At 32.3% G+C, this 24,546-nt stretch overlaps 4 protein-coding genes across 5 annotated transcripts; 1 reads left to right on the top strand and 3 right to left on the bottom strand.

Annotated features, from left to right (window-relative positions):
• Nucleotides 1-95: 95 nt before the first annotated feature.
• Nucleotides 96-3,808, bottom strand: LOC101260537 (probable WRKY transcription factor 26). 2 transcript variants are annotated; one of them, XM_019213879.3, is made up of 5 exons: nt 3,610-3,808; nt 3,302-3,517; nt 1,439-2,022; nt 1,131-1,289; nt 96-1,038 (listed from the first exon to the last, which is right to left on the bottom strand). In XM_019213879.3, exons 2-5 carry the CDS (start codon nt 3,377-3,379, stop codon nt 480-482), a joined length of 1,380 nt encoding a protein of 459 aa, XP_019069424.1. In that variant the 5' UTR covers nt 3,380-3,517; nt 3,610-3,808; the 3' UTR covers nt 96-479. The 2 variants fall into 2 exon arrangements, with proteins under 2 accessions (XP_019069424.1, XP_019069425.1); XM_019213880.3 differs by having other exon boundaries at nt 3,302-3,521.
• Nucleotides 3,809-5,893: 2,085 nt separating this feature from the next.
• On the bottom strand, nt 5,894-9,041 carry IDI2 (isopentenyl diphosphate isomerase 2). Its single transcript, NM_001247924.2, has 6 exons — nt 8,928-9,041; nt 7,636-7,691; nt 7,211-7,302; nt 6,897-6,999; nt 6,662-6,799; nt 5,894-6,369 (listed from the first exon to the last, which is right to left on the bottom strand). Exons 1-6 carry the CDS (start codon nt 8,990-8,992, stop codon nt 6,116-6,118), a joined length of 708 nt encoding a protein of 235 aa, NP_001234853.1. The 5' UTR covers nt 8,993-9,041; the 3' UTR covers nt 5,894-6,115.
• Nucleotides 9,042-13,395: 4,354 nt separating this feature from the next.
• On the top strand, nt 13,396-19,545 carry LOC101260819 (uncharacterized). The gene is made up of 8 exons (XM_004239649.5): nt 13,396-13,621; nt 14,875-14,898; nt 15,008-15,113; nt 15,272-15,340; nt 15,809-16,302; nt 16,884-17,145; nt 18,945-19,153; nt 19,269-19,545. Exons 1-8 carry the CDS (start codon nt 13,617-13,619, stop codon nt 19,333-19,335), a joined length of 1,236 nt encoding a protein of 411 aa, XP_004239697.1. The 5' UTR covers nt 13,396-13,616; the 3' UTR covers nt 19,336-19,545.
• A 368-nt stretch (nt 19,546-19,913) lies between these two features.
• LOC101260233 (DNA repair protein recA homolog 3, mitochondrial) lies at nt 19,914-23,772 on the bottom strand. Its single transcript, XM_004240132.5, has 8 exons — nt 23,626-23,772; nt 23,492-23,549; nt 22,189-22,406; nt 21,778-21,865; nt 21,417-21,589; nt 21,153-21,299; nt 20,783-20,917; nt 19,914-20,615 (listed from the first exon to the last, which is right to left on the bottom strand). Exons 1-8 carry the CDS (start codon nt 23,683-23,685, stop codon nt 20,238-20,240), a joined length of 1,257 nt encoding a protein of 418 aa, XP_004240180.1. The 5' UTR covers nt 23,686-23,772; the 3' UTR covers nt 19,914-20,237.
• Nucleotides 23,773-24,546: the final 774 nt, after the last annotated feature.

Below are 24,546 nucleotides of genomic sequence, written 5' to 3' on the forward strand. Positions count from 1 at the left end.
GTTTGGTATTAAATAGTCTGAAGATATTTTGGAGATTTTCTGCATTTTTCGAGTTATCACAGAGGCAACACTTCAAGAAATGTCAACAGAGAATATTGATGGAAAATCGGGTAATTCCCCTCATATTCATTGTTGGCTAAAGAATCGTTTACATCAGTTTGCTTAACGCTATACAATTGATGTTTACGTTAGTAACAATGCCAACAATTAGGCCAAAATACTTGGCCTGTTATGCAAGTTGCAAGTTCTTGAAATGCACAGTTATCGCCTTTAATTGAAGTGATGCTCCACATAGCTTGTTTGCTCACTGATATGTTGGTTCCAATGTGTCGTAGCCTCGATTGGTTCCACCTTGATCAAAGGGGATAAATACATATATATTTCTAAACGTCGAACTGTGTGTGTATTATTTAAGTCGAAAGCAGTGACTGCAAAGAATCTATACTGAATGATGTATCAGAAGACAGCTAGCGGAAGAGCTAGGTCCAGTACTGAATCTCGTCTTTGGCTTTGACGAGTCTTGAATTATTGTTGTCACCGTGAATATTTTGTGTACTCCCATCTGCTAAAAAAGAATTGGATGCACCATTTGGCAGTAAGAAATTGGTATTCAAATGAAAGTGAGATTCGTTCTGTCTTGCAGGAAAGCTCATTCGCGATGGCAATGGCAATGGTAATGGGAAGTCTGGGAGTTGTAAAGAAGTAGCTCCGTAACTCAAGTCCCCGAGGTAACTTGGCCTTAAATATTCGCTTCCCATGAAATGCTTTCTTTCGAATGGAATTGGTAGATCTTGAAATTGCACTCTCGTATTTGAATCTTTGAGACTTTTACGAGATGTTGTTGTGCAAGGCTGTTGCCCGTTGTTTAACATAGATGCTGAACGAACATTTCCTGAAACACCATTCGTCTTGTTTGTTGATGGCACTTCATGGTTATGTTTCCCTTCATATGTTGTGATTACTGATTTGAAGTCATCTGCTGCCCTTTCGACGTGTTTCCTCACTGTGCATCCACCACTCGTACATTTGTAGTAGCTCCTACACACAAAACAATATACTAACTGATTTAAACAGTTGCGTTTCTCGGACTCAATTCAAAAAAAAGAAATTGTCAACATACACAGCTATACCTGGGGTTCGGGTTTCCTTTGACAACTTTCTGGCCATATTTTCTCCAGCGATAGCCATCTTCAAGAATATCAATTTCACTCGCCACCTGTAGGACTACTTTTGGTTCTCTCACTGTTCTCGACAGTGAACTTGGTTCAGCTAAATAACCGTCTTTCTTCCTGAGGTCAGTTCCACCATTCGTGTTACATACAAACAAACAACCATGAGTATTGGATCGGACAACATTATTGGAGCAGAGTTTTTACCCGTATATAGATGGTCCGAAAAAATGAATGAAACAAAAGAAAAAGACTTATGATTCACATACCTTCTTTTAGTCTCGAATTCATACTGATTGATACCATCACCAAGAAAATGAGTGGCTAAATGTTCATTTTCAGCATCAAATGTAGTAAGTTTAGAGGAAATGTCATTAGATTCAAAGACGTTATTGATATTGTTGGACAACATTGAATCGGAGGCATCAGAGATGACAGGTTCTAGTGCTGCTGCAACATCTCTACTGTACTGATCATTTCTCCATAATAAATCAGATGATGATGATGATCCATTTTGTTGTGCAACAACATCACTAGTTTTTCGTCGAGTTTTCGGATGAGTATGAGCACCATTGTAGACAATTTCTATAACATGTCCATTTGGTGCAGACTCAACTTTTTTCCTCACTAGACACTTTGGTTCAGTACATTTATAGTAACTTCTTGGAAAATTACTCCCTTTAACTTGCTTTTGTCCATATTTTCTCCATGTATATCCATCATCTGATGAATTGTTAGCACTATTATATATGCCTCTCTGCTCATATTGTTGGTTTTGTTTCTTGCTAAATTCTTCTTCATTCTTTCTTGATTCAATACAATTCAATATTTCTCCAACATTCTTAGTTGGTGTCTGCATTTCAGTTCCAAAATATATCAGACAAGTATTGAAAACTTGCCGCAAATTATTAGTTTCGTCTCTGAACTATATATTTTGACAGTTTCAAAAACATTCCTTTACTTGACTGACTAAACTTAGATATCGAAGACCACATGACATTACAACTAGTCACAATAATTCTTGTAACACAAGTGTTGAAAACGCCCCTAAACTTGGCAAGAATTTAGGGGAGTGTATTTCGTATTTCACTCATGTTGCAAGATCGGGGTGTATTTAAGTACAATTAGTCAAGTAAAAAATGGTGTTTTTAAAGTTGTCAATAATTCAGAGATGAAACTAATAACTCACGTCTAGTTTAGGGATTTATTCAATACTTCTCTCATATATTATATAATGTGAGACACTAAACACCGATAAAATTGTTTTCATATATGACCTATACAAAAGTTACATACCAAACGGATTCACTGAGGCACTAAACCACGGATCAAAGTTGTTTCTGTGTAACCTATACGAAAGTAACACACCAACAAAATGTACGAACCAAACCGAAATTTCAGGTTGTACATGTTACATTACATCAATGAGACGCTAAACTAGTAAAGTTGTCTTCATACAACCTATACAAGTCACAAGTTCGAACCGTAGAAACAAAAACTATTGATGTTGTTATGTTGTGTATATACGCAGAATGTTTTATTCATCGAGCTACATTTTTAGACACTAAACACTGGCACAATTATGGTTAAGTACTACTCAATATATCCTTAAGGCATAATACATAAAGCTGCCCTTTAATTAACTTGGCTTCATTGTACGTTTATGTCCTCTAACTTTGGATATACACGAGTGACACTAAAAAACTTGTATAAAGTTGAATACGTGAGTCCTACATGACACAATACACGTCGAACACCGCGTAAGACAAAAAATATCTTGTAGGACATGTGTATTTATTTGTTTAATTTTATACGAGTTTAAATATAAAGAACATAAATATAATATAAAGTCAAACTAAGAGCGTATATATATATATACACACGTACATTTCAGATTCAAACCTAATAATCTGATTGCCTAATAATTTCTACCTACACATCATTTATTAGAAAATTAAATATAAAATCTTTTTGACTAATAATATCCACTTTTGACTTTCACAAAACATCATCTTTCAATATACCCTAAAATAAAATAAAAATACATTAACAACAACAAAAATCATGCAAAATATTTTTAAAATTCCATAAAATTAAATCCAAAAAAAATAATAAAATTAAAAACTTTATACCAGTGAAGTTGGTTGCATGAACGGAGAATCAAGCAATGCCGCCGGACTAATGCCGGGAGGTATCGTCAGAAAATCCATCCGGCAAGGTGGCGATGATGATGACGTGGCCGGTAAACGAAAATAATATCACTAGAAACTCGTAAATAAACGTTCACCAGCAATAACAATAACATCGCTTCAATCCCAAATAAATTAAGAGAAGTTTGCTCATATTGTCTGTCTCAATATACATAACATTAAAAAAAAAAAACGATAAGTCGATAGCCAAATTAAAAAAAAAATAATACTTTGAATAATTTTAATCATACCTCAAAAATGTCACTACGTCAACTTGTTTGCCTCAAAAAAAATCACATTTGGTTGCCTAGCATTCAACAAATGCTAGGCTTATTATTACTACTAATTAAGAGGAATTTTCACTAAACATTTATTTTGATTAACTTAAAAATTTTCACAAATTCTTGTTGAGTGAAGTGAAAAAAGTGGATTATTTTTTTGTTTATGGTAAGGGAAAAATAGCTACTATAAGTAGTGAGATTTTTAAGTATTTAGTTACCATAAAAATAGGTTCATTATTTGGTTATCCTGAAAATGTGACAAAAGAGGTTTTTAGAAGGTTGAGAAATATAGGGATTTAGTTTTCTATAATTACTGTTACTTTATCTTAAATTAATAATAATAATAACCTGAGGATTATTTAAGTTATATATACTGATAATTTATTTAATTACTTTCATAATAAGTGAATTTTAACCTTGGATAACATGTCATCAATTATTATTTTTATTATAGGCTAATTACCAAACTTCATATTTATAATATATTGTGTTTAAACTATATAAGTTTATCATGGTTAAATATTTAACTAAAGTAAGTGAATTATTATACACCAGATAATAAATAAATTACCATTTTAAACATCTTATTCATCTCCTAATATGTACTTATAATTTAGGAAACTACCAATAAATATTTCTACCATATTTACTAATTTTTTCTATAGTTTGAAATGATTATATATTATTTCACTAATTAATGATTTCATATATCACACTATATATATATGTATCTAATATACTAAATATGTGTATTTGGGATACCAAACACACAGAACAAGCAAGAGAGAAGAGTGGCACTAGAGACGTGTATATGGACATCCCAAGAGACATGTGTGCGAATTTCAAAATTTAATAAAATTCGTAATATTATAAATTAACGTGAAACTAAATAATTATCTCCTTAATTAATAGAATCTTTGTAAGTTACATTATAATTTATTCAAGAAATGATTGATTGCATACATATTAAATACTAATAATAATAATAATAATAATAATAATTACGTATATATATTACCTAGAAACTCGGAAATACATGATGACTCAACAGACTGAATGACTTAAATCAAATTTTAGAAAAAGAAATTATTACGTCAATTTTATTTTTGAAAAAATAATAAAATTTCATGCATAATATTAATAAGAGATTACCAACAAACTATTAAGAAAATTTCAATAAGGGCATCATTATTTTTCAGATGGCGAATATTGAAAAGAAATATGAAATGCATTTATTTATTTGATGAAAATATAGAATTGGATTAAAAAAAAAATTATAGTTAGCATATTATGTTATTCTTGTAACGTCAAAATCAAAATTAATCACTAGTTTACTATTTTTGCGTTACAAGGGTTAACTAATTAACTAACCTAAGAATTTATGGTTCTTCTAAATGTCTTTTAAGAAAATAAATAGAATTTTTTATTTATTTTTATTGGATATATAAGCAAAAATTTATTATCTAAAAAATATTATTATATAATGTAAACTAATACTGTAAAAGGTAGAGGTAAGGTGACGGTAGGGAGTGTAGGGTGGTGAAAATGAGGTACATATGTTGCCATGTTGGAGGGTCGAAAAGATATGGACAATATAAAATGTCATTTGTGGAATTTATTTATCTAGTTTCGTAAGAAATGAAGAAGTCGTGATAAAAAAATAAATCAAGAAAGCACGACAGATTATATTGAAAAAAAAAATGGATAGTAACTATGACAAAATGATAAGGTAATCGAAGTATGAGAAAAAAACAATCGAGAGTAACAGAAACTAAAAGTAAGAGTATATACTATTACTTATATGAAAGTAGAAACTACGCAAATACACAACTATCTACTAGCCTTCTATTCTAATTTGTATTTTTTGTAACCTCTTGTTAAGGTCATACTATATCGGTAAGCTAAAGTTACGTCATGTATTGCATCTCCTCAATATTTTGTCGACCTGCTTCTACCTCACCTAAAACTCACCAAGGCTAATTTGTCACACCTCCGCCCTAAGGTATCCGTATGTTTCCTCTCTACATGTCTGAATTACCTTAATCTCACCTCCCTATCTTGTCCTCTAACATCTTATCCTCTACCGAGATCACTCTATCTTAACGTCCTTATTTTCGTAACTTTTAACTTCTGAACATATGGACATACGCAATTCCGCAAGTGAGGTATGAAAAGGCTAAAGCATATAACAACATATAATTTGCCAAGTACAAAGCAGCAAAGCTACTTCATTAAAATTCAACAGAAACATGTCTATGTTACAAGCTCTGATCAGTTCAATAATACCTCTGTTCTATTCAACAACAACAACAGAACATATTACCAAATTTATTGTCTAAAAAGGAACAGAAATGTAGTTGTTCAACCATGTAAAAAGTTGACTCCGTTTAAGCTATGTTTGCTCAAGACTCTTCAAAAATGATGACAGGTGCATGCATTGTCACGATATTTTTGGAGAGATTGAGCAACGTAGCTTTTAAGTCAACTTGTGAATGGTTTTCATATCAGCAGCTTCTTGGATGGTCCCCTTCTCAACATGATCCCACCATTTGAACAAGAAGTTGTCAACAACGAGTCTGAACCAAGGAGACAGCTTCAAACCTTCTTCACCAGCATCAGCTTTCCTCAAAAGCTCTTTTAGTTGCTCTTGGTTCACATATTTGATGTCAGCAACTTCGTCTGGGTTCGGGTGAACGTTGACATCACGAACGATGAACAGAAGGTAATCAACTGCAATAACAAAGAAGGAATCAGCTCGGAGTTATACCTATCTGCTCAATACACATTCATGCTTTTATGATATATGCAGTTAATTTAGTAACTACGACATTATAATTAGAGATAATAATCAATAAATAGTCAGATAACCTATTTGGCCAAGCTTCCGAAATTTACGTAGTTTGAAAAGTATTTTTGCCCAAAGCAGACCAACTTTCTTAAATAAGCCCTTTTGGCTTACTAAAAGGTTGACAAATAGGTTAAATAAGCACAGCAAAATTAAAATACAGAAGATGTTTCATACGTTCATGTTCTCCCCACTTTCCATCAGATGGAGCCTTGTAAAGCATACGACCCAATGGTGTGAACTGGTCAACCGGGACATCTTCAGCAGGGATACCGAGTTCATCAAGCAGCTTCCTCTGTGCAGCGTTTCTTACACCTAATATTTGAAAGTACAAAACAGAATAAATAGAATTCGAATAAGAGAAGTCAGGACGGTAAAAGTTAAAGACTTTCAGCTTAAACAGAAAATATACCAAGAGCATTCTCCTCGATAAGCTCAGACTCTCGGTAGAGAGGATGGCTGCAGCATGTGTTTGTCCACACCAAAGGAAAGGTTACCTTTGTTGCAGATCGTTGCTACACACACAACACAAGATAACACATCAAGTTTTTTAATCTTCAAAAGCAACAAAGATGTGTCTCAACTACAGCTCATTTGACTACTTATTTTATACCTTGTCTAAATATCAAGATTCTAGTATTGAGACGATATCTTATGATGCCAAGAACTGACACAATAGTACACTACATAATCATTCAGCACAGGCGATCTATCTCTGCGACATACCTGAAGAAGAAGTTCATACTTTGAGTTGAAAAGAAACACACTGAAAGCTCTGTGCAGCAAATTCTCAGATTCGATCTTTTCCATCAAATGACCTGCACATCAATAGCAGGTAATTGAGCAAAAATAGGAGACATGAACAAATGATCATATAGACATGATCGACTGCTCTTAGAGATAAGTTTGGTTTACTCAAACTTTCACAGAATAAATGCAGCCTATAAAGTGATCTAACATATAAAGTTAAAATTACAAAATTTGTGAATTCTAGATTATCCACCGATAAACTCCCTTAATTGTGAGATAGCAATAACATTAAATTACACAGACCTTCAACGTCAAAATAAGATACAGCTACCTAGGGAAATACACAAGAAGATAACACAAACCGGGGAAATTCCAAAGACGGAACAAAAATCTAAACTTACAATTGTACTTGGACTCATGACCAACAACCTTGTCATTCACATCCACCAAAATACATCTGCAAGTGTGTTAAAGAAAAGAGCTTTAAACCAGGAGAAAGGTCATAAAGTTGCCAAAACTATAAAAATGCAGATCAAACACTGAAAACAACAACAACCAAGTTAAAAGAGAAATGAGGCAGCTTTCTTAGTGAAAGTTCCCCAAATATCGTCTTGTAACAACTAACATGAATTTAACGAATTTTTAATATCCTGTACATAAAATATCTTGAATTGAGAATTGATTAAAAAGTCGGAATTCTAAGAATATTTGTCCAGGACAACCAGAAAACAAATCTTCAACTACTCATACACTGATAAAGCTTGGTCTCACAAGAGACCACACCAGTAAAGTCATGGTCATTTTATAATATTAGAAGCAAAATCTACACATTCAGAACTGATTTTCATGCAGAAAAACAACCCTCCTTAAATTCATATTTTCTCACTTTTATTCTTAATCTATCCCAAAAAGATTGTATCTTTCTATAATTAGAAAGTCAAACAGTGCTACATAAATTGGGACAGAAGGAGAACAACCATCAATCCAATGACAAATCAATGAATCAATTTCAAACTAGATGAACACTCTGTATCTGTCCTGTTTTTATTCAATCTCAAACTCATTCTAATACTTGCATTAACTAATAAATCTTATATCTACAAAGTTTCAAAGATTTGACCTAACGATCAATAAATCATATGCAAAAATAAGAATACTAGGGCACAAAAACTATACTCCCTCCGTTTTAATCTCACTTTCCTTTTTAGTCCGTCAAACAAAAACAACGTCTACTTCCTTTGTTAACAACTCTTTAATTCCAATTCTCCACATAAAATGTTTAACACTTCACGATCAATACATTCTACATATCTTTTTCAGTTTAAGACCAAACAATTCAAAATTCTTCTCTAATTTCTTAAAACTCCGTGCAAAGTCATAACCAGAGAAACAAATCGAAATCAATGAACAGGTGATAGGTTCATCATTACTCAAACCCTACCAATCATCAAACGCGGTTCTGATTCAAATCTCAAGGCATTTACACTAGCTAATTCCTTTCAAATCTATCTCAGCTTTGGTGAACAGAGTTACCTGATACCTAAACACCACGATTACTAACCTGAGATTACTATGCGAATTCATAAACTTTAAATCATAGATCTACATCAATAAAGTGAGATTTGTATACAATAACAAATTAAAAATACGAAAAAAAATAGTAAAAAATTGAAATGAGAGATAGCGAACAAACTCATCGTCAAACATGAGACGGCGCTGTACAGCATCCATGTTTGCATCAGCAATAACATCAACCATTTTTGCAGAAAAATACAGCTCTGTAAACAAGGAAAAAATAGTGAGATTTGAAGTGAAGAAGAAGGAAGAGGACTATTTATAGGTGAAAGAAAATTATAGAGGGGCTATGAGGACAAATTTGAAAAATTGATTCTCATTTTTGTCACCTTTTCTATTTCTTTATTATTATTAAATTTTTTTCCTTTTTTGATTTTTTTTAAATGATATTAATCCATCTTTATTATTATTAAACTTTTTCCTTTTATATTTTTTATAATGATCTGATATTCGAAAATAATGAGTTGGAAGAACGTATGTGGAGTGGTATATATGGTAAGTAGTATGGTGAGTGATTTTGTTTTATAGTATATTAAATTTACGTCAAATAAAATTTTAGAATTGAAATTTAAAATTTATGATTAGACAGAGAAAATTTATCTATTTTATTTATGTTTTTACCTAATTTGTCACTTATTTATTTCTTTTCCTTTTTTTTCTTTCATTGATAATTTTTCCTTTTTTTGGATCATTACCAAATGTGCCCTTTTTTGTTTTATTTATATAATTTGTTATTTGAAATTTAGTAATACGATCAAATAACATGTTAGTTGTGAGGAAAATAAACGAGAGGTAAAAATGAAACTGTATGTGGAGTGGTATTATAAGTGATTGTGTGATTTTGTTATTATAATTTTACGATCATTATCTTATATTCTTAATTTACACTTAATTTAGTGTCATGTAAAATATAAATATTTGAAATCAAAACTTATAATTAAAAATAATTATTTTATCTATATTGTGTTTCATTTGACTATGTAATATGTCAAATATAATATTATAATAATAATAATTAAATTTAAAATTTATGATTAAAGTAAAGAAATTCAATCTCTTATTCATACTTTTGCCTAATGTTCTCATTTAACTTTGAAAGTAATATATATATATATATATATATATATATATATTTAGGTCATATAATGTTGTAATTTTTTATATTATAAGTGAGATTTAATATATTGGACTAGTTAGTGATATGTGAAGTTTGTTAAAGCCATCTATTTTGATTCTCTTTTCTGTCACATCTACACTTCTTTTATTGTTTATATTAAATATAAAATATTAGTTTTCCCTTTTGGACCATTATTTTAATATCATGTCCTTTATGTTTTAATAATTCGACATTTAAAATTTATTGATATTACTAAAATAACACGTGATATACATTGAGTTATTAAGATGGATGGCTTTAAGATAAAATACAATTGTGGGGAAAATGATATTATTAATAGATTTTAAAAGGTCCATTTATGTTGGAAGAAACATTCTTATTTAATGATCTATTTATTAATTTAAGTAAATACCAAAAATATTATGATGATCATCTTGTTATGTAATATTTATCGAATATGTAATATGATACTATAAGTAATTAAGCGATTTTGCCGTCATAACTCACAATTATCATTGCACATCTCGTACTTTAATTTGCGATTATAATAGTTTAGTTGATAAAAAAATATATATTTCAACGAGTCAACATATGACATTTGTACCAAAAAAGTGTGGGTTCCACATAGATATATTTATATTATTTTTCTTAATATGACACAAAAAAAATAATCTACAATTAAGAAAATAATTATTTCAGAGTGTGTCAACCACTATGGTCCAAGATTCAACATTTTTTTAATTTAATTATGTCAGATGAATTTTTTTTAGTCAAAAATGGCTAGTTGCCTAATTTTTTCTAGTTAAAAAATCATTATAGTAGTGGGAGTAATAGACATATTTTTTAGTAATCAAAGCTAAAAATATATTTAATCAATAAATTCATGAGATGTTTTTTGATCATCTAATTATGATTAATAAATTGATATATTTATTAACTTGATTTATTTTTTTAATTTAAGATACTTAATATATTGATACGTACAATGAGTTTAACCTCGCGTTTTTCAATTAACATTTATTCATGTGATTCGGGGTCATGCCAAATTTATCAAAAAACATGATTTAGGATTTTGAATTATGACCCCTTCTTTTTAAGTTGTAAAACTTGACCTAAAAGTTCATAAGACGAATGCTCGACCTGAGAAAAATTATTTGTACCATGTGAAATAATTATATTAAAGGATAACTTAATACTACTATTATTGACTAGTGAGTCTTTATAACATTACGTATATTTAAAGGTTTGTGATTACGAACAATTATTTTTTTGTAAAAAGGAACACGCAGATATACAATTTATAAATACGACGTCTTATAATATCTTGATATCTTGTTCCTAAGATATTAAGATTATAACAGTTGGGCCAACAGCTTGGGCTCTTCCAAACTAAGATGGGCTTTCCAGCCCAACACAGTGTAAATCCCTTCTTTAAATTTTAGCATTTTAACCAATTACATTGTTGTGACAATATTACATAAATTGGTATATTTTAATAAATAATTACTGATTTAAGCGATATTTTTTATTTATTACCATTTATAATAATATTATGTTAAATCTGCAATATGAATTAAAAGTGAATTATGTATGTAATGTATATGAATTATAATTTTTTTATAGAATATATTATGTTCGTTTGGTAAAAATCACATTGTATTATAAATGTATTAAAATGTGTGATAAATATATCATATGTCATTAAAAAATGTATTATATTTGAATAATAAATTGTTCTTTGTAATATGTATTAAACTTGTATTATGAATGAATTAATACTGATCAAGTGAAAAAAAATATTGTTACTATAAATGATAAATATTTTTTTTATTACAGTATATTTATGTAAGTCTCCCATCGTATAATTATGTTCGTAATTTGTGTTATTCTTTAATTTCCAGTTGATGTTATACATAAACTTAACATCAAATTCTTGTTTTTACTAGCTAATGTGTTTGGTTGACATTCTTTTGGTTAATAGTTAGCAAACTTTTTCTGTTAATTTTTTCAAATTAAAAAACTCGAAGAGATATATTATTAAAGAAAAAACTATATTACAATTTACGGATTGTGAATTTAATTATAATTTGAGCTTAAAATCTTAAAAATTGTATACAATATAAAAAATCAATATATATCTAATTGCATACTTGATTGTAAACTCAACTATTGTTATATATCTACTTAACATCTCGTCATAAAAATTCATAAACTTTAAATTCTTGATCCACAAAATTAGGATTGTTATTTTGTATTGTCATGAGTTTTTGTCAATTAAGAAGTGGGCTCATGAGAATGCACATTATTGAACTTAAACATTAACATCAAAGCTCCAATTATATGGGCCAAGTATTGTCAAATCAAATGGGCCTCCACAAGAAATTCTAAAGCCACGTGTCATCTTTTATAGACAAGACGACATTTTAAATGGCTCTATTCCATCGTAATTAGTTAAACATAATAACATGTCAAAGATTCATAAGAATGATTGAGTGATTGAAATTATAATATTACGAATACACTTGAGTAAAGCCTAAAGGTATTTTAAGGACAACATAAATTTGTAACTCAAGATACTGATAACATAACCTTATGATAATAACATACGCGATAAGATCTTATAACAGTAGAGCCCGCCAAAAAGTAAGGCAAGAAAAATATACTTAGTTAAATATAGACGCTATATTTAAAAAAACGCAAACTTACAACTAAAAACGAGCCTTGCGACGAGACCCAAACACACTAGAGTTTTTCTTCTTTTTTGCCTAAAATCATCACTCAACTATGACTCTAATCTAATGTACATCCTTATATTATCTAAGTGAACAAAAAAAATATTCTTGTACTATCCAAAAAAATAACAAGAATCATCCTTCACTATAGATCTATTAAGAAACTGATTGAACCTATAAAAAATATTTTTTAATCTGGTCATATCTTAGTCACAACGAGAAAATCAAAGTTACCCAAAGATAATAAGGTTATAGATAGAAAATGATTTTTTCATTCTCATAATTTAAAATTTACGTGTTGTTAGGTTATATGTTTTTTCGCATCATCAAGTAAATTGACTTGCAACAATACACAAAACTTGAAATATTTATATAGTAGGTTCAAATAGTTAGAAAAATTATGTAAAATGAATCATTTTAAAAATATTACGCCCAACTATTTATAGATTTTATTTAATAAATTTTTTAGCATATATGTATGTTATATACAATATAATTCACATTTTATACGATGTAGAAAAATTAGTAAAATTATGTAGATATTTGATAATGAAAATTAAAAATTAATTATTTTATTTAAATTTTTTGAAGCTCGAGATGTATTTAGCCATACTTTTTATGAAGGATATTTAGAATTTGATTACCACATTTTTTTTATTGGTGGCGTGATTACTTAAATAATAAATTTTGCAAATTTTTCGATGGTATATAATACAATGATGTACTTTAGGTTAGTTGCGGAACAATACCAACTATATATTGCAAAGTAATATTCGAACCCGAATTTTTTCGGGTCATATAAAAGTTACTAGTATATAGTAGTACTATATAAATATCTTTATCACAACATTCACGAGTACTCCATTTGCCTCTTTTCTTCCTTCTCTACCATTTTTCTCTCATCCCTAAATCCGCAGAAGTCTCTGCATCGATCTCGATTCTTCTACCATCTTGGTTTATGAGGTAAAACGATTCAATCTCTATGTATTTCTCCTTGTTTTTCTGATTTTTTCCGATTTTTTTTCGATTTTTTCTGTTTGATATGTAATTACTTAGGGATTTGGATCTGATAATACCGTATCGGTTTTCAGTATGAATGATTGTACGTATTTGAGTGTATAGTTGTAAGTTTTCTCAGGAATCGATCTATGTTTTTGTTAGTTAGGGTTTTTTTTCTTCCTTGTAGTATTCGGAAGATCTGTTCTATGAGGAAAATTATCAGTTTTTATTGTTGTAATTTGAGGTGTTAATTTGAAGGAGAACAACTATAACTAAGATATTATTTTATTTCATGTTGAAATGAGCATTTTTCTTTTGTTTTATATGTATTATACAGAGGTAAATACTGTTGTAGCATTATAATTGTTTGAGTGTGTGTGGTGTTTTTGATTGGAGAGTGCTGTGATATCAGGCGAATAATAATTAAGTCCTTATGTAAGTTTGTATGAGAAGATATGAACGGGTAAATTCAACCAGCTGTTAATAGGAAGTCGCAAGGTAATAGTTATGCATGTTTGTTGTATGTAGAACAAAAAAATTGAGCAGAATGAAATTATTAAGTGAAAAAGTTACAGTATTTGTTTAAATGCAGCTATAATTTATTGTGAATTCATTATCGGAAAAAAAGTTGAGCTGGAAAGTGTATTCCCCCTCCATCTCTAAATATGTGTATGCAATAAAAATGTTCAATGTATTAAGCCTCTGTAGTCAGTTTACTCTTCAATTTTAAAAAGACAAGAAAAGTGAGATGGGGATAGTGTGCGATCCCTCTCTTATTGTGAGACTTGATGTCAAATAGTTGATAGGTATTTTGTACATTCATTAAAGAATATACAGCACCGGAAGTGCATAGTCTATGTCCACTGGACTAGTATCTCTGCTGAGTGCTGTTTAGGTTGATTATGTATAGGAATGCATCCATGCTCGTTTGATGACTTCAATACGTTCTAGTAATTTTTTATTGATGTACATTAATCCACTGTAGTACTTGTCTACTGTTGGTTTTCCTTGATCATTCTTGTTTATATGTTGCAAGCCAAATAAATGCGAACTTTTCTCCGAGTTTCTTTCGTTGTGTTATTTTTTGCACTGTTAGCAGTGGCTTTTGTGGAGCTTGTAGCTATGCTGTTTCTGCTGCATAGTCTGTTAGATTGCAATGTTATGCTTCTTGTCCTTCTTCCTTTATTAAACTTTTGTTTTTGGCTTTGGAATGACAGCTCAAAGGAGAAACCCACTCTCGGGTAAGGCTTCTTTTTCCTTTTCACGAGCACCTAGATCTTACTGTTATTATTGCTGTTCGCTATTCATTGCATGCCTGTAATTTTTGTTGATTTTGTCCTATGATTACAGTGGCACGCGGATTAAGACCCGCAAACGGAATATTGCAGCACCTCTGGACCCTGCAGCATTTGCGGATGCAGTGGTCCAGATTTACCTGGATAATGCTGGTGATTTGGTAATTTGGATATTTAATTTTGATGCCAGCTTTATTCTTCTTTCTTTGTCCGTCCTATTATGTTAATGCCATTATGATTTGGTGATCAATCTCAATTAATTGCTTGATGCTGGTAATACTTGGGACAAAAGCTTAACTAAATTTTTTATAATGCACAGGAACTTGTTGCTAAGAACCTTGAGTCTTCAGACCTCAACTTCTCAAGATACGGTGATACCTTTTTCGAGGTAAATAGTATATAATAAACTTAGAAGATTGTGTCACATACAGGAATTTTATCACTATTGCCCTCAAGGTGCATATACATAGGATTGAATTGTAGGTGGTGAAAAGCATCTTTTTGTTGGTCCTATGGAGTCTGACCTTTTTCTCTTTGTTTATTTCTTGAGGTATTATTTTCTCGTGTTAAAGACCACTTCCCTTTAAAATCTTTATACTAGTATAGAGTATGGCGGTGCATGTTGTGTTATGGGTTGTTTTATGCTGATACCTCTCCTTGTTTTGACCTAAGTAGATCATATAATGAATTGAGCTGTTCCAATTTGCTGCTAAGCATCTTACATGTGCTTGTCAAGAAGATATGTTGTTTAAAATGTTTATTGTTGCATGGATGTTTCAATGTCAATACTACTCTATTTGTTGTGTCATTGATGCTTCTCTTTGGCATTTTATCTTAACATGTGGTGTTGTGATAGGTTGTCTTCATTGGAGGCCGTACACAACCTGGAACAGTCAAACTTGATGAAGGGGAGCGCCACCCTTACTCTGTGATTGAGTGTGAACCTAAACGTGAAGCCATTTTGCCATCTGTCATCTATGTGCAGAAGATATTAAGAAGGAGGCCGTTTCTTATAAAGAACCTTGAAAATGTCATGCGAAAAATGTTGCAGTCATTGGAGCTCTTTGAGGAAAATGAAAGGATTAAGCTCTCAATCTTTACAGCCCTTGCTTTTTCCCAGAAGCTGTCAGGCCTTCCCCCAGAGACTGTTCTCCAGCCATTACTCAAAGATAACCTTGTCGCCAAAGGGCTAGTTCTCTCTTTCATCACAGACTTTTTTAAGGAATATCTGATTGACAACAGTATTGATGATTTGATCTCAATCCTTAAGCGGGGTAAGATGGAGGATGATCTTCTCGAGTTCTTCCCCTCTACTAAGAGGACGCCTGAAGCTGTCTCTGAGCATTTCACGTGAGTAGATTTCTAATTTAGAACATACATGAATAATAGAGCTGTGTAGGGATGTGTGGTGGAAGATACTGAAGTGGCTGAACTCTTTCATTCACACCCTCCACCACCTTAGATCAAAAAGGGTACTGAATGTGGCGTTTGCAACTGTCTGTCTCCTACTCAATAAATCCCTGTTGATGATTTGTGTAAATAATTATGTCATTTGTTATTTAGAGCTTCATCATTCAAGATATAATCATGATAAGAAAGTTCAAGAAATTGCTTTAGGTTAATTTCTTTTCCCTAAAATGGGGAACAAGGCAAAATGGGGGATCTCATGATTGATATTTTTTTATTTGTATAGAGTTTCAAGTTTTACTGCAAGCTATTTTTCTGCTGTCTTAGGCTAATAGGGCCTACGGTTAGGTCTCTTTCGTATGCAAATTGAACAAGTAATATATCGTACAATCATTTGCTCTTGACTTTTTTTTTGGTTGTTTGGTAAGTAGGCATTGAAGGTAGAAAAAATGTTCACTTTATTCAAGCCATCTTACTGTAGCTTTTGAGTTTTGTCTAATGGTGTATGGACTTGCTTATTTCAGCAAAGCTGGCCTTTTACCTTTGGTGGAATATAATGATAAGAAGATATTTGAGGTGAGGCTCAAGGAAATGAAATCTACATTAACAACTCAGCTAGCAGAAGAAGTTGCTATCTCTGAAGTCATAGAAACTGTGAAGCAACATGTCAAAGATGCCAAATTACCAGATATAGAGGTTGTACGGATTTTGTGGGATGTCTTGATGGATGCCATACAATGGTCAGGAAAGAACCAACAGCAAAATGCTAATTCTGCTCTTCGCCAGGTAATAAATACTTAAGTCAGCTACAAAGCTTTGTGAGTAGTTCTATTTTCTGAAACTGCAAATTGTTATCTACTTCAGAATTTTTTAAAAAACTTGCGAGTGGAACCAACTAATTGTAACCTGATAAAATATTCTGATTGTAGTTCCACGAATGAGGAATTTCTTTTGGCTACTTCCTAAATAACAATACTCAAAATGCGTGCATATCTTTCTATGACTGAATGCTGCTTGAAGAATTTAGCGACTTTATCCATTTTTCCCTGTTTTAGTTACGAACTTTTGTTGTATGTCAATGTAAGCTGACCACAGTTCGTGTGCTAGTGGATTTCAAAACAATGAGATAAAACTTGCTTCAAGAATGTACTTGTGGAAAAAAACATTTTTTGTATTGCAAAAAGGTTGTTCACGTGTTTCTCTTGCCCTTCTGTTTTATCTATTTTTGCTTTATTCCATATGCTTGTGCAGATAAGATAATATTTGTAAGGTGTTACTCCAACTTTTATACATTAAGGTGAGATTATTTTTCTCTTTGTGGAATTTGGTGTCTAATTAATTGTTCATATCATGTGTACTGGAAAGATTCATTAGAAGTGTCAGTGGGCATAACACGAGAGGCGACTTTAAGATCAGAAATAGCTTATATCCTCTACCTGATTAATTACTTATATTCTACATATAGAAATATGTTTAGGCATTGACTTTTGGCAATTTAGTCTTGCTGTCAGCTTCACAAGTGAACTGGAAATATTGATTTTGAATGGGCAATAGTAACATGACAGTATGACACCTTGCAGCAACAGTGTCTTGGTTTTAGCTTATTTTTGTTCACATGTTCAATTTCATGGCTTGCTGGATTTACTAGTTTTTCCAAGTAAATGGTTTTTTTCTTCTGTTATTTGGATACCTATCATTCTGGCATGTAACATCTAGCATGTTTATACGCGTTTCTGTTTAGCAATTTGTGTGTTTGTAGTAAAATACAGATTTAGTACTTTATTGCATGAATAACATATTTCCTGTTTGTCTATAGATTTTGTTTCAAAATTTTGAAATAAAATTTGGAGATTATTTCAAAGAAGTGTGTCTAATTGGCCCATCATTTCAACTTCAAAGCTTGAAATATGGAAGCTGAAGTTTGAAAAAGTCTTTAGAAGCTTTCAAGTTTTTGTTGAAGTTTTTATCTCACAAATCTTCAATTGTATTTTCATGTCCAAACACAACAGTCAACCTCCAAATATGTTCGTTTAGAACATAACTTCAAAATGCTATTTGTCTTCAAATTTCAACCATGTAACGTCCAGACACTCCCTCATGTGTCTTGGAAAGCAACTTAAATCTTTTTGTTTTTAGTTTTCCTCTACTTAGTCTCAACTGTTCATGATATAAAGCTTGATCATATACACTGAACCCAATTTTGTTGTCATTGACACATAGTTGATTCATTTTGTCATAGACATCACATGGTGGTAGGGCTGATCAATTATTCTTTATGGGTTCTTTTGTAGAGTTGTTGGGTAGGAGGGTGTTTGATCATCTAGAAACTTGGCTACATCAAATTGTTTATTCTTTGCTTCACAATCGCTATCCAAGTAATGGAAGTTGCCTATATTTCAAGTCTTGGAACAGAATTGTCTGGCTTATCTAATGTTTCATCTGGTGCTGTCTAATTAGTAATTACATCATTTTTGGATGCTTCTGTTGTCTATCGGTTAAAACTGTTAAGATGTCTCTCAGTTGTCAAATTTTTTGTTAGTTGTACATAATCATTGGTTCTCTTCTTCTTTTTCCTTTTTGTGTAGGTGAAAAAATGGGCAGAACTGCTGAATACTTTCTGCACCACTGGAAAGCTTGAATTGGAACTCATGTACAAAGTCCAAGTCCAGTGCTACGAGGATGCTAAACTGATGAAGCTGTTCCCTGAGATTGTGAGGTCTCTGTATGACCAAGATGTTCTGGCAGAAGATACCATTCTTCACTGGTTCCAGAAAGGAACAAACCTCAAGGGCAGGTAAGCATTTGTTTCGACTTGCTCGGATGTTAGATATTTCGAGTCTTGTGGATGTTAAGTACACTGTTCACCCTATTTTTCCTAATGGGGTTTACTGTCTTTAACAATATGGCAGGCAAAACTTTGTGAAGTCGCTGGAGCCCTTTGTGAAATGGCTGGAGGAGGCGGAGGAAGAAGAATGAATTTCTCATGAAGTGTCTATCGTCTCCGTGTAGCTGACCATTTCTGAGAAGTGTTTTTCCTGGAGAGTAGTATTTGTATTCCCCTTCTGAGGATTGAAAAGAATAAGAAAGACTTTATGAATATTCTCACAATTTGACAGTTTGTTATGATGCTCCTTCACGTTTTATAAACACAATCTGTATGGGTTTGCTTCCCTTTGAGGATCTTTATATTCGCGTGCATCAGTCGTATTTTTTTTAATACTAAGTTTTGAGAAAATGATTGACCTCTTTTAAGGCACTTTTAAGAAGAGGATGAACTTGAGTCGATCTGCTTATTTGTTTGATGATGAATCTCAAATTTTGTGGGTCTATGTTATCCCTACAGAACACAATTTACAGTTAATTATTCAGTTCCACACTAAATATTTAAAAATTGAAATTTTTCCCACCTTCGTTATAATTTATCGAACACCCAGCAGGACGACTGAGGGCGAGAAAATGCATCAAGGAAATTCTATTTGAGTGTACGCAGACTTTACCCGTATCTTGTGGATATGCAAAGGTTGTTTCTTAAATAAATCAGACAAAAACGAAGCTTTCTCTGAAATCAATGATTGGATACACATTCTCTCTGAAGTTACAATTGTTATATACAAGAGAATTTAGCAGGTTACCAGAAAAAAATTGAACCAAAGTCACAGCATTGGCCTTACCTTCATCTAATCCAATAATTCCACAGACCACGCGATCAAAATTGACGTTGAGACAACTTACAGAGCCACGGGTAGGACACGTGCAACGGTGCAAGAGCAGGTTTTCTTACAAATGATGATAATCCGAGGATGCTGGTTACATACTGATATGGACAGGAAATCCAGCAGTTCCATTAGGCAAGTCAGATAAGCTTTTTATCAAAGGATTCATGCCTCGACTGCAGTTGGGGTTTCTTCATCAGTGGTATCATTCAATACAACCTCCTCAACAGGGTCTACATCAGGTCCCTTTTCGTTGTCCCCTTGGTCAATAAGCTTTTCTCGAAGTTTCATCATAAGATCCTCCCTCGCACTAGTGTTCTCCGATAGGAAAAGTTTTACAGCATCTCTACCACGAAAGTTCTGATTGTTGATATTGTAATAACCACCACCACCTTTTGTAATGAACTTATGTTTGACTCCCAAGTCAATAAGTTCAGCTTCACGAGAAATTCCTTTACCAAACTCAAGCTCGAATTCTGCAGTTCTAAAGGGAGGAGCATGCTTGTTCTTCACAATCTTGACAAGAACTTGGCTTCCTATGGTCTGTAAAATAGAGACTCCGTCAAAAAGACTGTCTTAAAAATCAGATTCTGGACAGTCAACTCCCTCATATTCACTCAACAAAGGGCATTCATGGAACTCTCAACATAGAAATCATAACAAAAAGAGTGACCAACGATTAAGTTATACTATCATACAAAGATATGTACCTCTTCCCCCTTCTTGACGAATCCAATTCGTTTTATGTTTAGACGCACAGAAGCATAGAACTTCAAGGCATTACCACCACAAGTAACTTCACTTGGTCCTCCAAATCCCCCAAAAGTTGAAAGTTTTGACCTGACCTGAACCAGGGTGCAATTAATCAGCCGAGTCCTTTACACTGACTAGATATTTTGGATGTCTCGATCAGAATGGGAAATGCATTAGGAACTAATTAATCCAAAACATGCAGTCTAATCACATTGAAACGTTTCTTTGAAACATAAAAGAAAAAGAAAGAGATTCGACAAGACAGCAACAGAAGGAAAAATGAGGGCAAGAGGCATGATGTGAACCTAGGCAGCCTATGACTCTTGCCTGATTTATGAAGATTAAAATGGTCTGTGATAACGATAGAGAATGACTGAGCTTGCGGAGTGCTTGACTCATCAGTCTAGCTTGCATCGCCATATGAGCATCTCCCATTTCACCTTCAAGCTCACCTTTCGGGACAAGGGCAGCAACCTGCCATAGAAGTCAGTTGTCCACATAAGGTGTTTAGATAACTGAGAGTATTATCATCATTGACTCTGAAAGCAACAGAACCAAGAAACATGAACCAACAGTTCCAATCTTCCTTACACTGTCCACAACAACAACATCAACCGAACCACTCCTTATTATTGTATCTACCAGACTAAGAGCTTGCTCACCACAATCTGGTTGAGACAGAAGTAAATTTGAAGTATTTACTCCAATGGTCTCAGCCAATGTTGGATTAAGAGCATGCTCAGCATCAACAAAACAACAATAACCTACAAAGAAACAAGACAAAGCATAAGTTATTTCCATGTGTCAGTTGCAATAAGCTAAATAAGTATGTATCCTTTGTGTTTCGGAAGGCATTATATCCTGGTCCTGATAGATGTTGCAAATGGAAAAGAAAATGAATGATAGTTTCTTCTCTCTCAATGCATGTTACTGAAGTACAAACTAGTCAAACCTCCTTGTTTCTGTGCCTCAGCAATTACATGCAAAGCAAGTGTTGTTTTCCCTGAAGCCTCTGGACCATATATCTCTATTACGCGTCCCTGCACAAAAGCAAGACATAAGTTATAATGAAGAAAAGAATATAAACTATCATCCTAACATTGATAAGCAGCTATCTGTTTGTCTCTGTAAATAGATTCGCATATCTAGTAAAATAGTCACCTAGCTGCCTAAGCCCTAAAGTGACAAAAGAACCTGAATAATAATGTTGGGTGTACATACTAATTTTTCCAGTTCTCCAAAGTAAACATTACTCAGAAAATTATTTGCATAACATCTGGGAGCCAAGCGATCATCACCACTATTTTTATTCACCGTATTTGAAATGCCCCCCAAAAAAATGTTAATAGTTCTATTCTTTTACCTTTGGAAGTCCCCCTATCCCAAGGGCAATATCCAAAGAAAAAGATCCAGTAGACACTACAGGGACTTGTTTGGGGGACACAGTGCGACCAAGCCACATGATGGATCCCTTTCCAAATGATGTCGTGATCTGATCTAGTGCATGTTTCAAAGCCAAGTCTTTCTTGGACAAATTCTCTTCGCCTGAATCACTGCCATCTGAATTTGACTTTTTCTTACCTGAAATCAAATAGATGACAAGGAGCAATGAGCATCCAAAGACAAAAATTTCATGTCTATTTAGAATAAAGTCTTAGAAATGGAGAAACCTTGTCACTCTATGAAGAGGGCAACGACAGAAAATATTCAAAATATATCAGCAAATTATACATCTCAATGGAATTTGAATTCCATATATTGGTGGACAGACACTGAGCTAGTGTTTGGTCATAGATATTGGATCAGATTTAGAGACTTACTAATATGTTTAACCATGAAATTTGATCAGATCTTTTTACCATCAATTATTTTTCAAGTTCCCAAAAACTGGTTCAAACAAGTTTTTGGGTTTTTCCAATTTCCACTCTCAAGAACTTCAATAAAAAATTCAAGTAAAATGCATGTCCTAACACAACTTCAAATTCCAAAAATCACAACTTAAAAAACTCAAAATTTTAAGTTTCAACTTCAAAAGCTCAAATTTTCAAGTTTCAACTTCCAAAACCTATGACCAAATGGTAGCGTTGGAAATGGGAATAGAAGCATTAAAGCCCAACTAGAAGCTTTCAAGTCAGCTACTACAGTTCAAATCAAAGTGTAATATTATCCCTCTCTAAAAGCTCACATCTTTTTGCTCCACTAGTAATCCAAACCCACAACTTACGATTAAAGGTGAAAAATGCTTACCATCCGAACAACCCCTCTTGTCATAATCTGAACATCTGAACTACTTCTCCTTGTACTCTCAACATTTCTTTCCTCTTTTTATCATCCCTACCGGAAAGCTACGCTTTTTTGCTCCGACCCTACAACTTAGCTTTCGTCGACGGATGCTTACCATCCGAGCAACCTTAACATTTAACCTATTTCTCCTTGTACTCTCAACATTTCTTTCCTCTTATTTTTCACCCCTCCCTGAAAGCTCACACCTTTTCCCTCCTAACCCAAAAACTTAGCATTTTCAGTAAACGATGCTTACCATCCGAGCAACCCCCAAGAAGGGATTTTTAATGAACAGCAAGAAGTTACAAAACCAAGTATAACATAAGTTAATATGAAAAATATATCAGTAATACATAATCCCCAAGTCACAAATTTTTACATACCTCTAGAAGAAAAGTAACATAGTTGATCTGATACCCCAAATAAGCTTTTGCTCAAACACTGAAAAAATCAAGAAACAACTCCAAGAATGGATTTTTATGAATGAAATCAAGAAAATGAATAAAAATAAACTTACATTTTTATAGGCTGAAGAAGCAAGTTCACGGCGATTAATAAGTCTCAGCAACATCGCCATTGTTAGGGTTTTAGAGGTTTAAGAGGGAAAAATAGATACTCTATCAATTATATAAGAGAGACATAAAAATATGACGTGGCACTCTAATATTTGATTTTTTTTAAGGTATAGTTGTTTTTTTTAACAAAATAACGAATCGAATTAAATTATTTGACACACTCGAGAGAAAGAATGATTGAGATCTCCTTTTACCATATTCAATTAGAGGTGTCGAGTTTAAATACGAAAAAATGAGAAATATCATGTTGAGAACAACATCTTTAGAAATTCTAGATGTACACTTGAATTGGTCGAGCTCTGATTCGATCATAAATATGTCTTGCAAAACGCAAATTTAAAGTAGTCTGATTCTAACATAATATTAAACATGCCCTGCAAACTCAAATTAATTAAATTTTAATGCGATAAGAAGGTTAGCATTTATGTCACCAATATGCTTAAATGATTTTTAAAAAGGTCTTTTAAATCGAATAGAACATATGGTTGTTGCAAAAGATGTAGTTATTCTTTAAAAAAATTGACTGAACCGAGTTATTTGACACCTCTAAGTGACAAATGATTGAGATCGCTTCTTCCTTGACATTCAATTAAAGTTATCGAGTTTCAATACTGAAAATGAAAAGAATTATGTTGAATGTGTTGTTCCTAGAGATGATCACTTAAATTAATCTGAATCTAATTCGATAATAAATATGCTATGAGAAGTCAATTTATAGAAATATATTCAACTACTAATAAATAATCAACAAGTAGGTAACATGAGTCATGTGGTTGGAAATATATGAAACAAAACATATTGTTGGTGTAATGTATCATAAATATAATAAATTAAAGTTAGAAAATAAAATAACAAAAATGACT

The sequence above is a fragment of the Solanum lycopersicum genome, chromosome 5, assembly GCF_036512215.1.
Source record: "Solanum lycopersicum chromosome 5, SLM_r2.1".
Lineage (NCBI taxonomy): Eukaryota > Viridiplantae > Streptophyta > Magnoliopsida > Solanales > Solanaceae > Solanum > Solanum lycopersicum.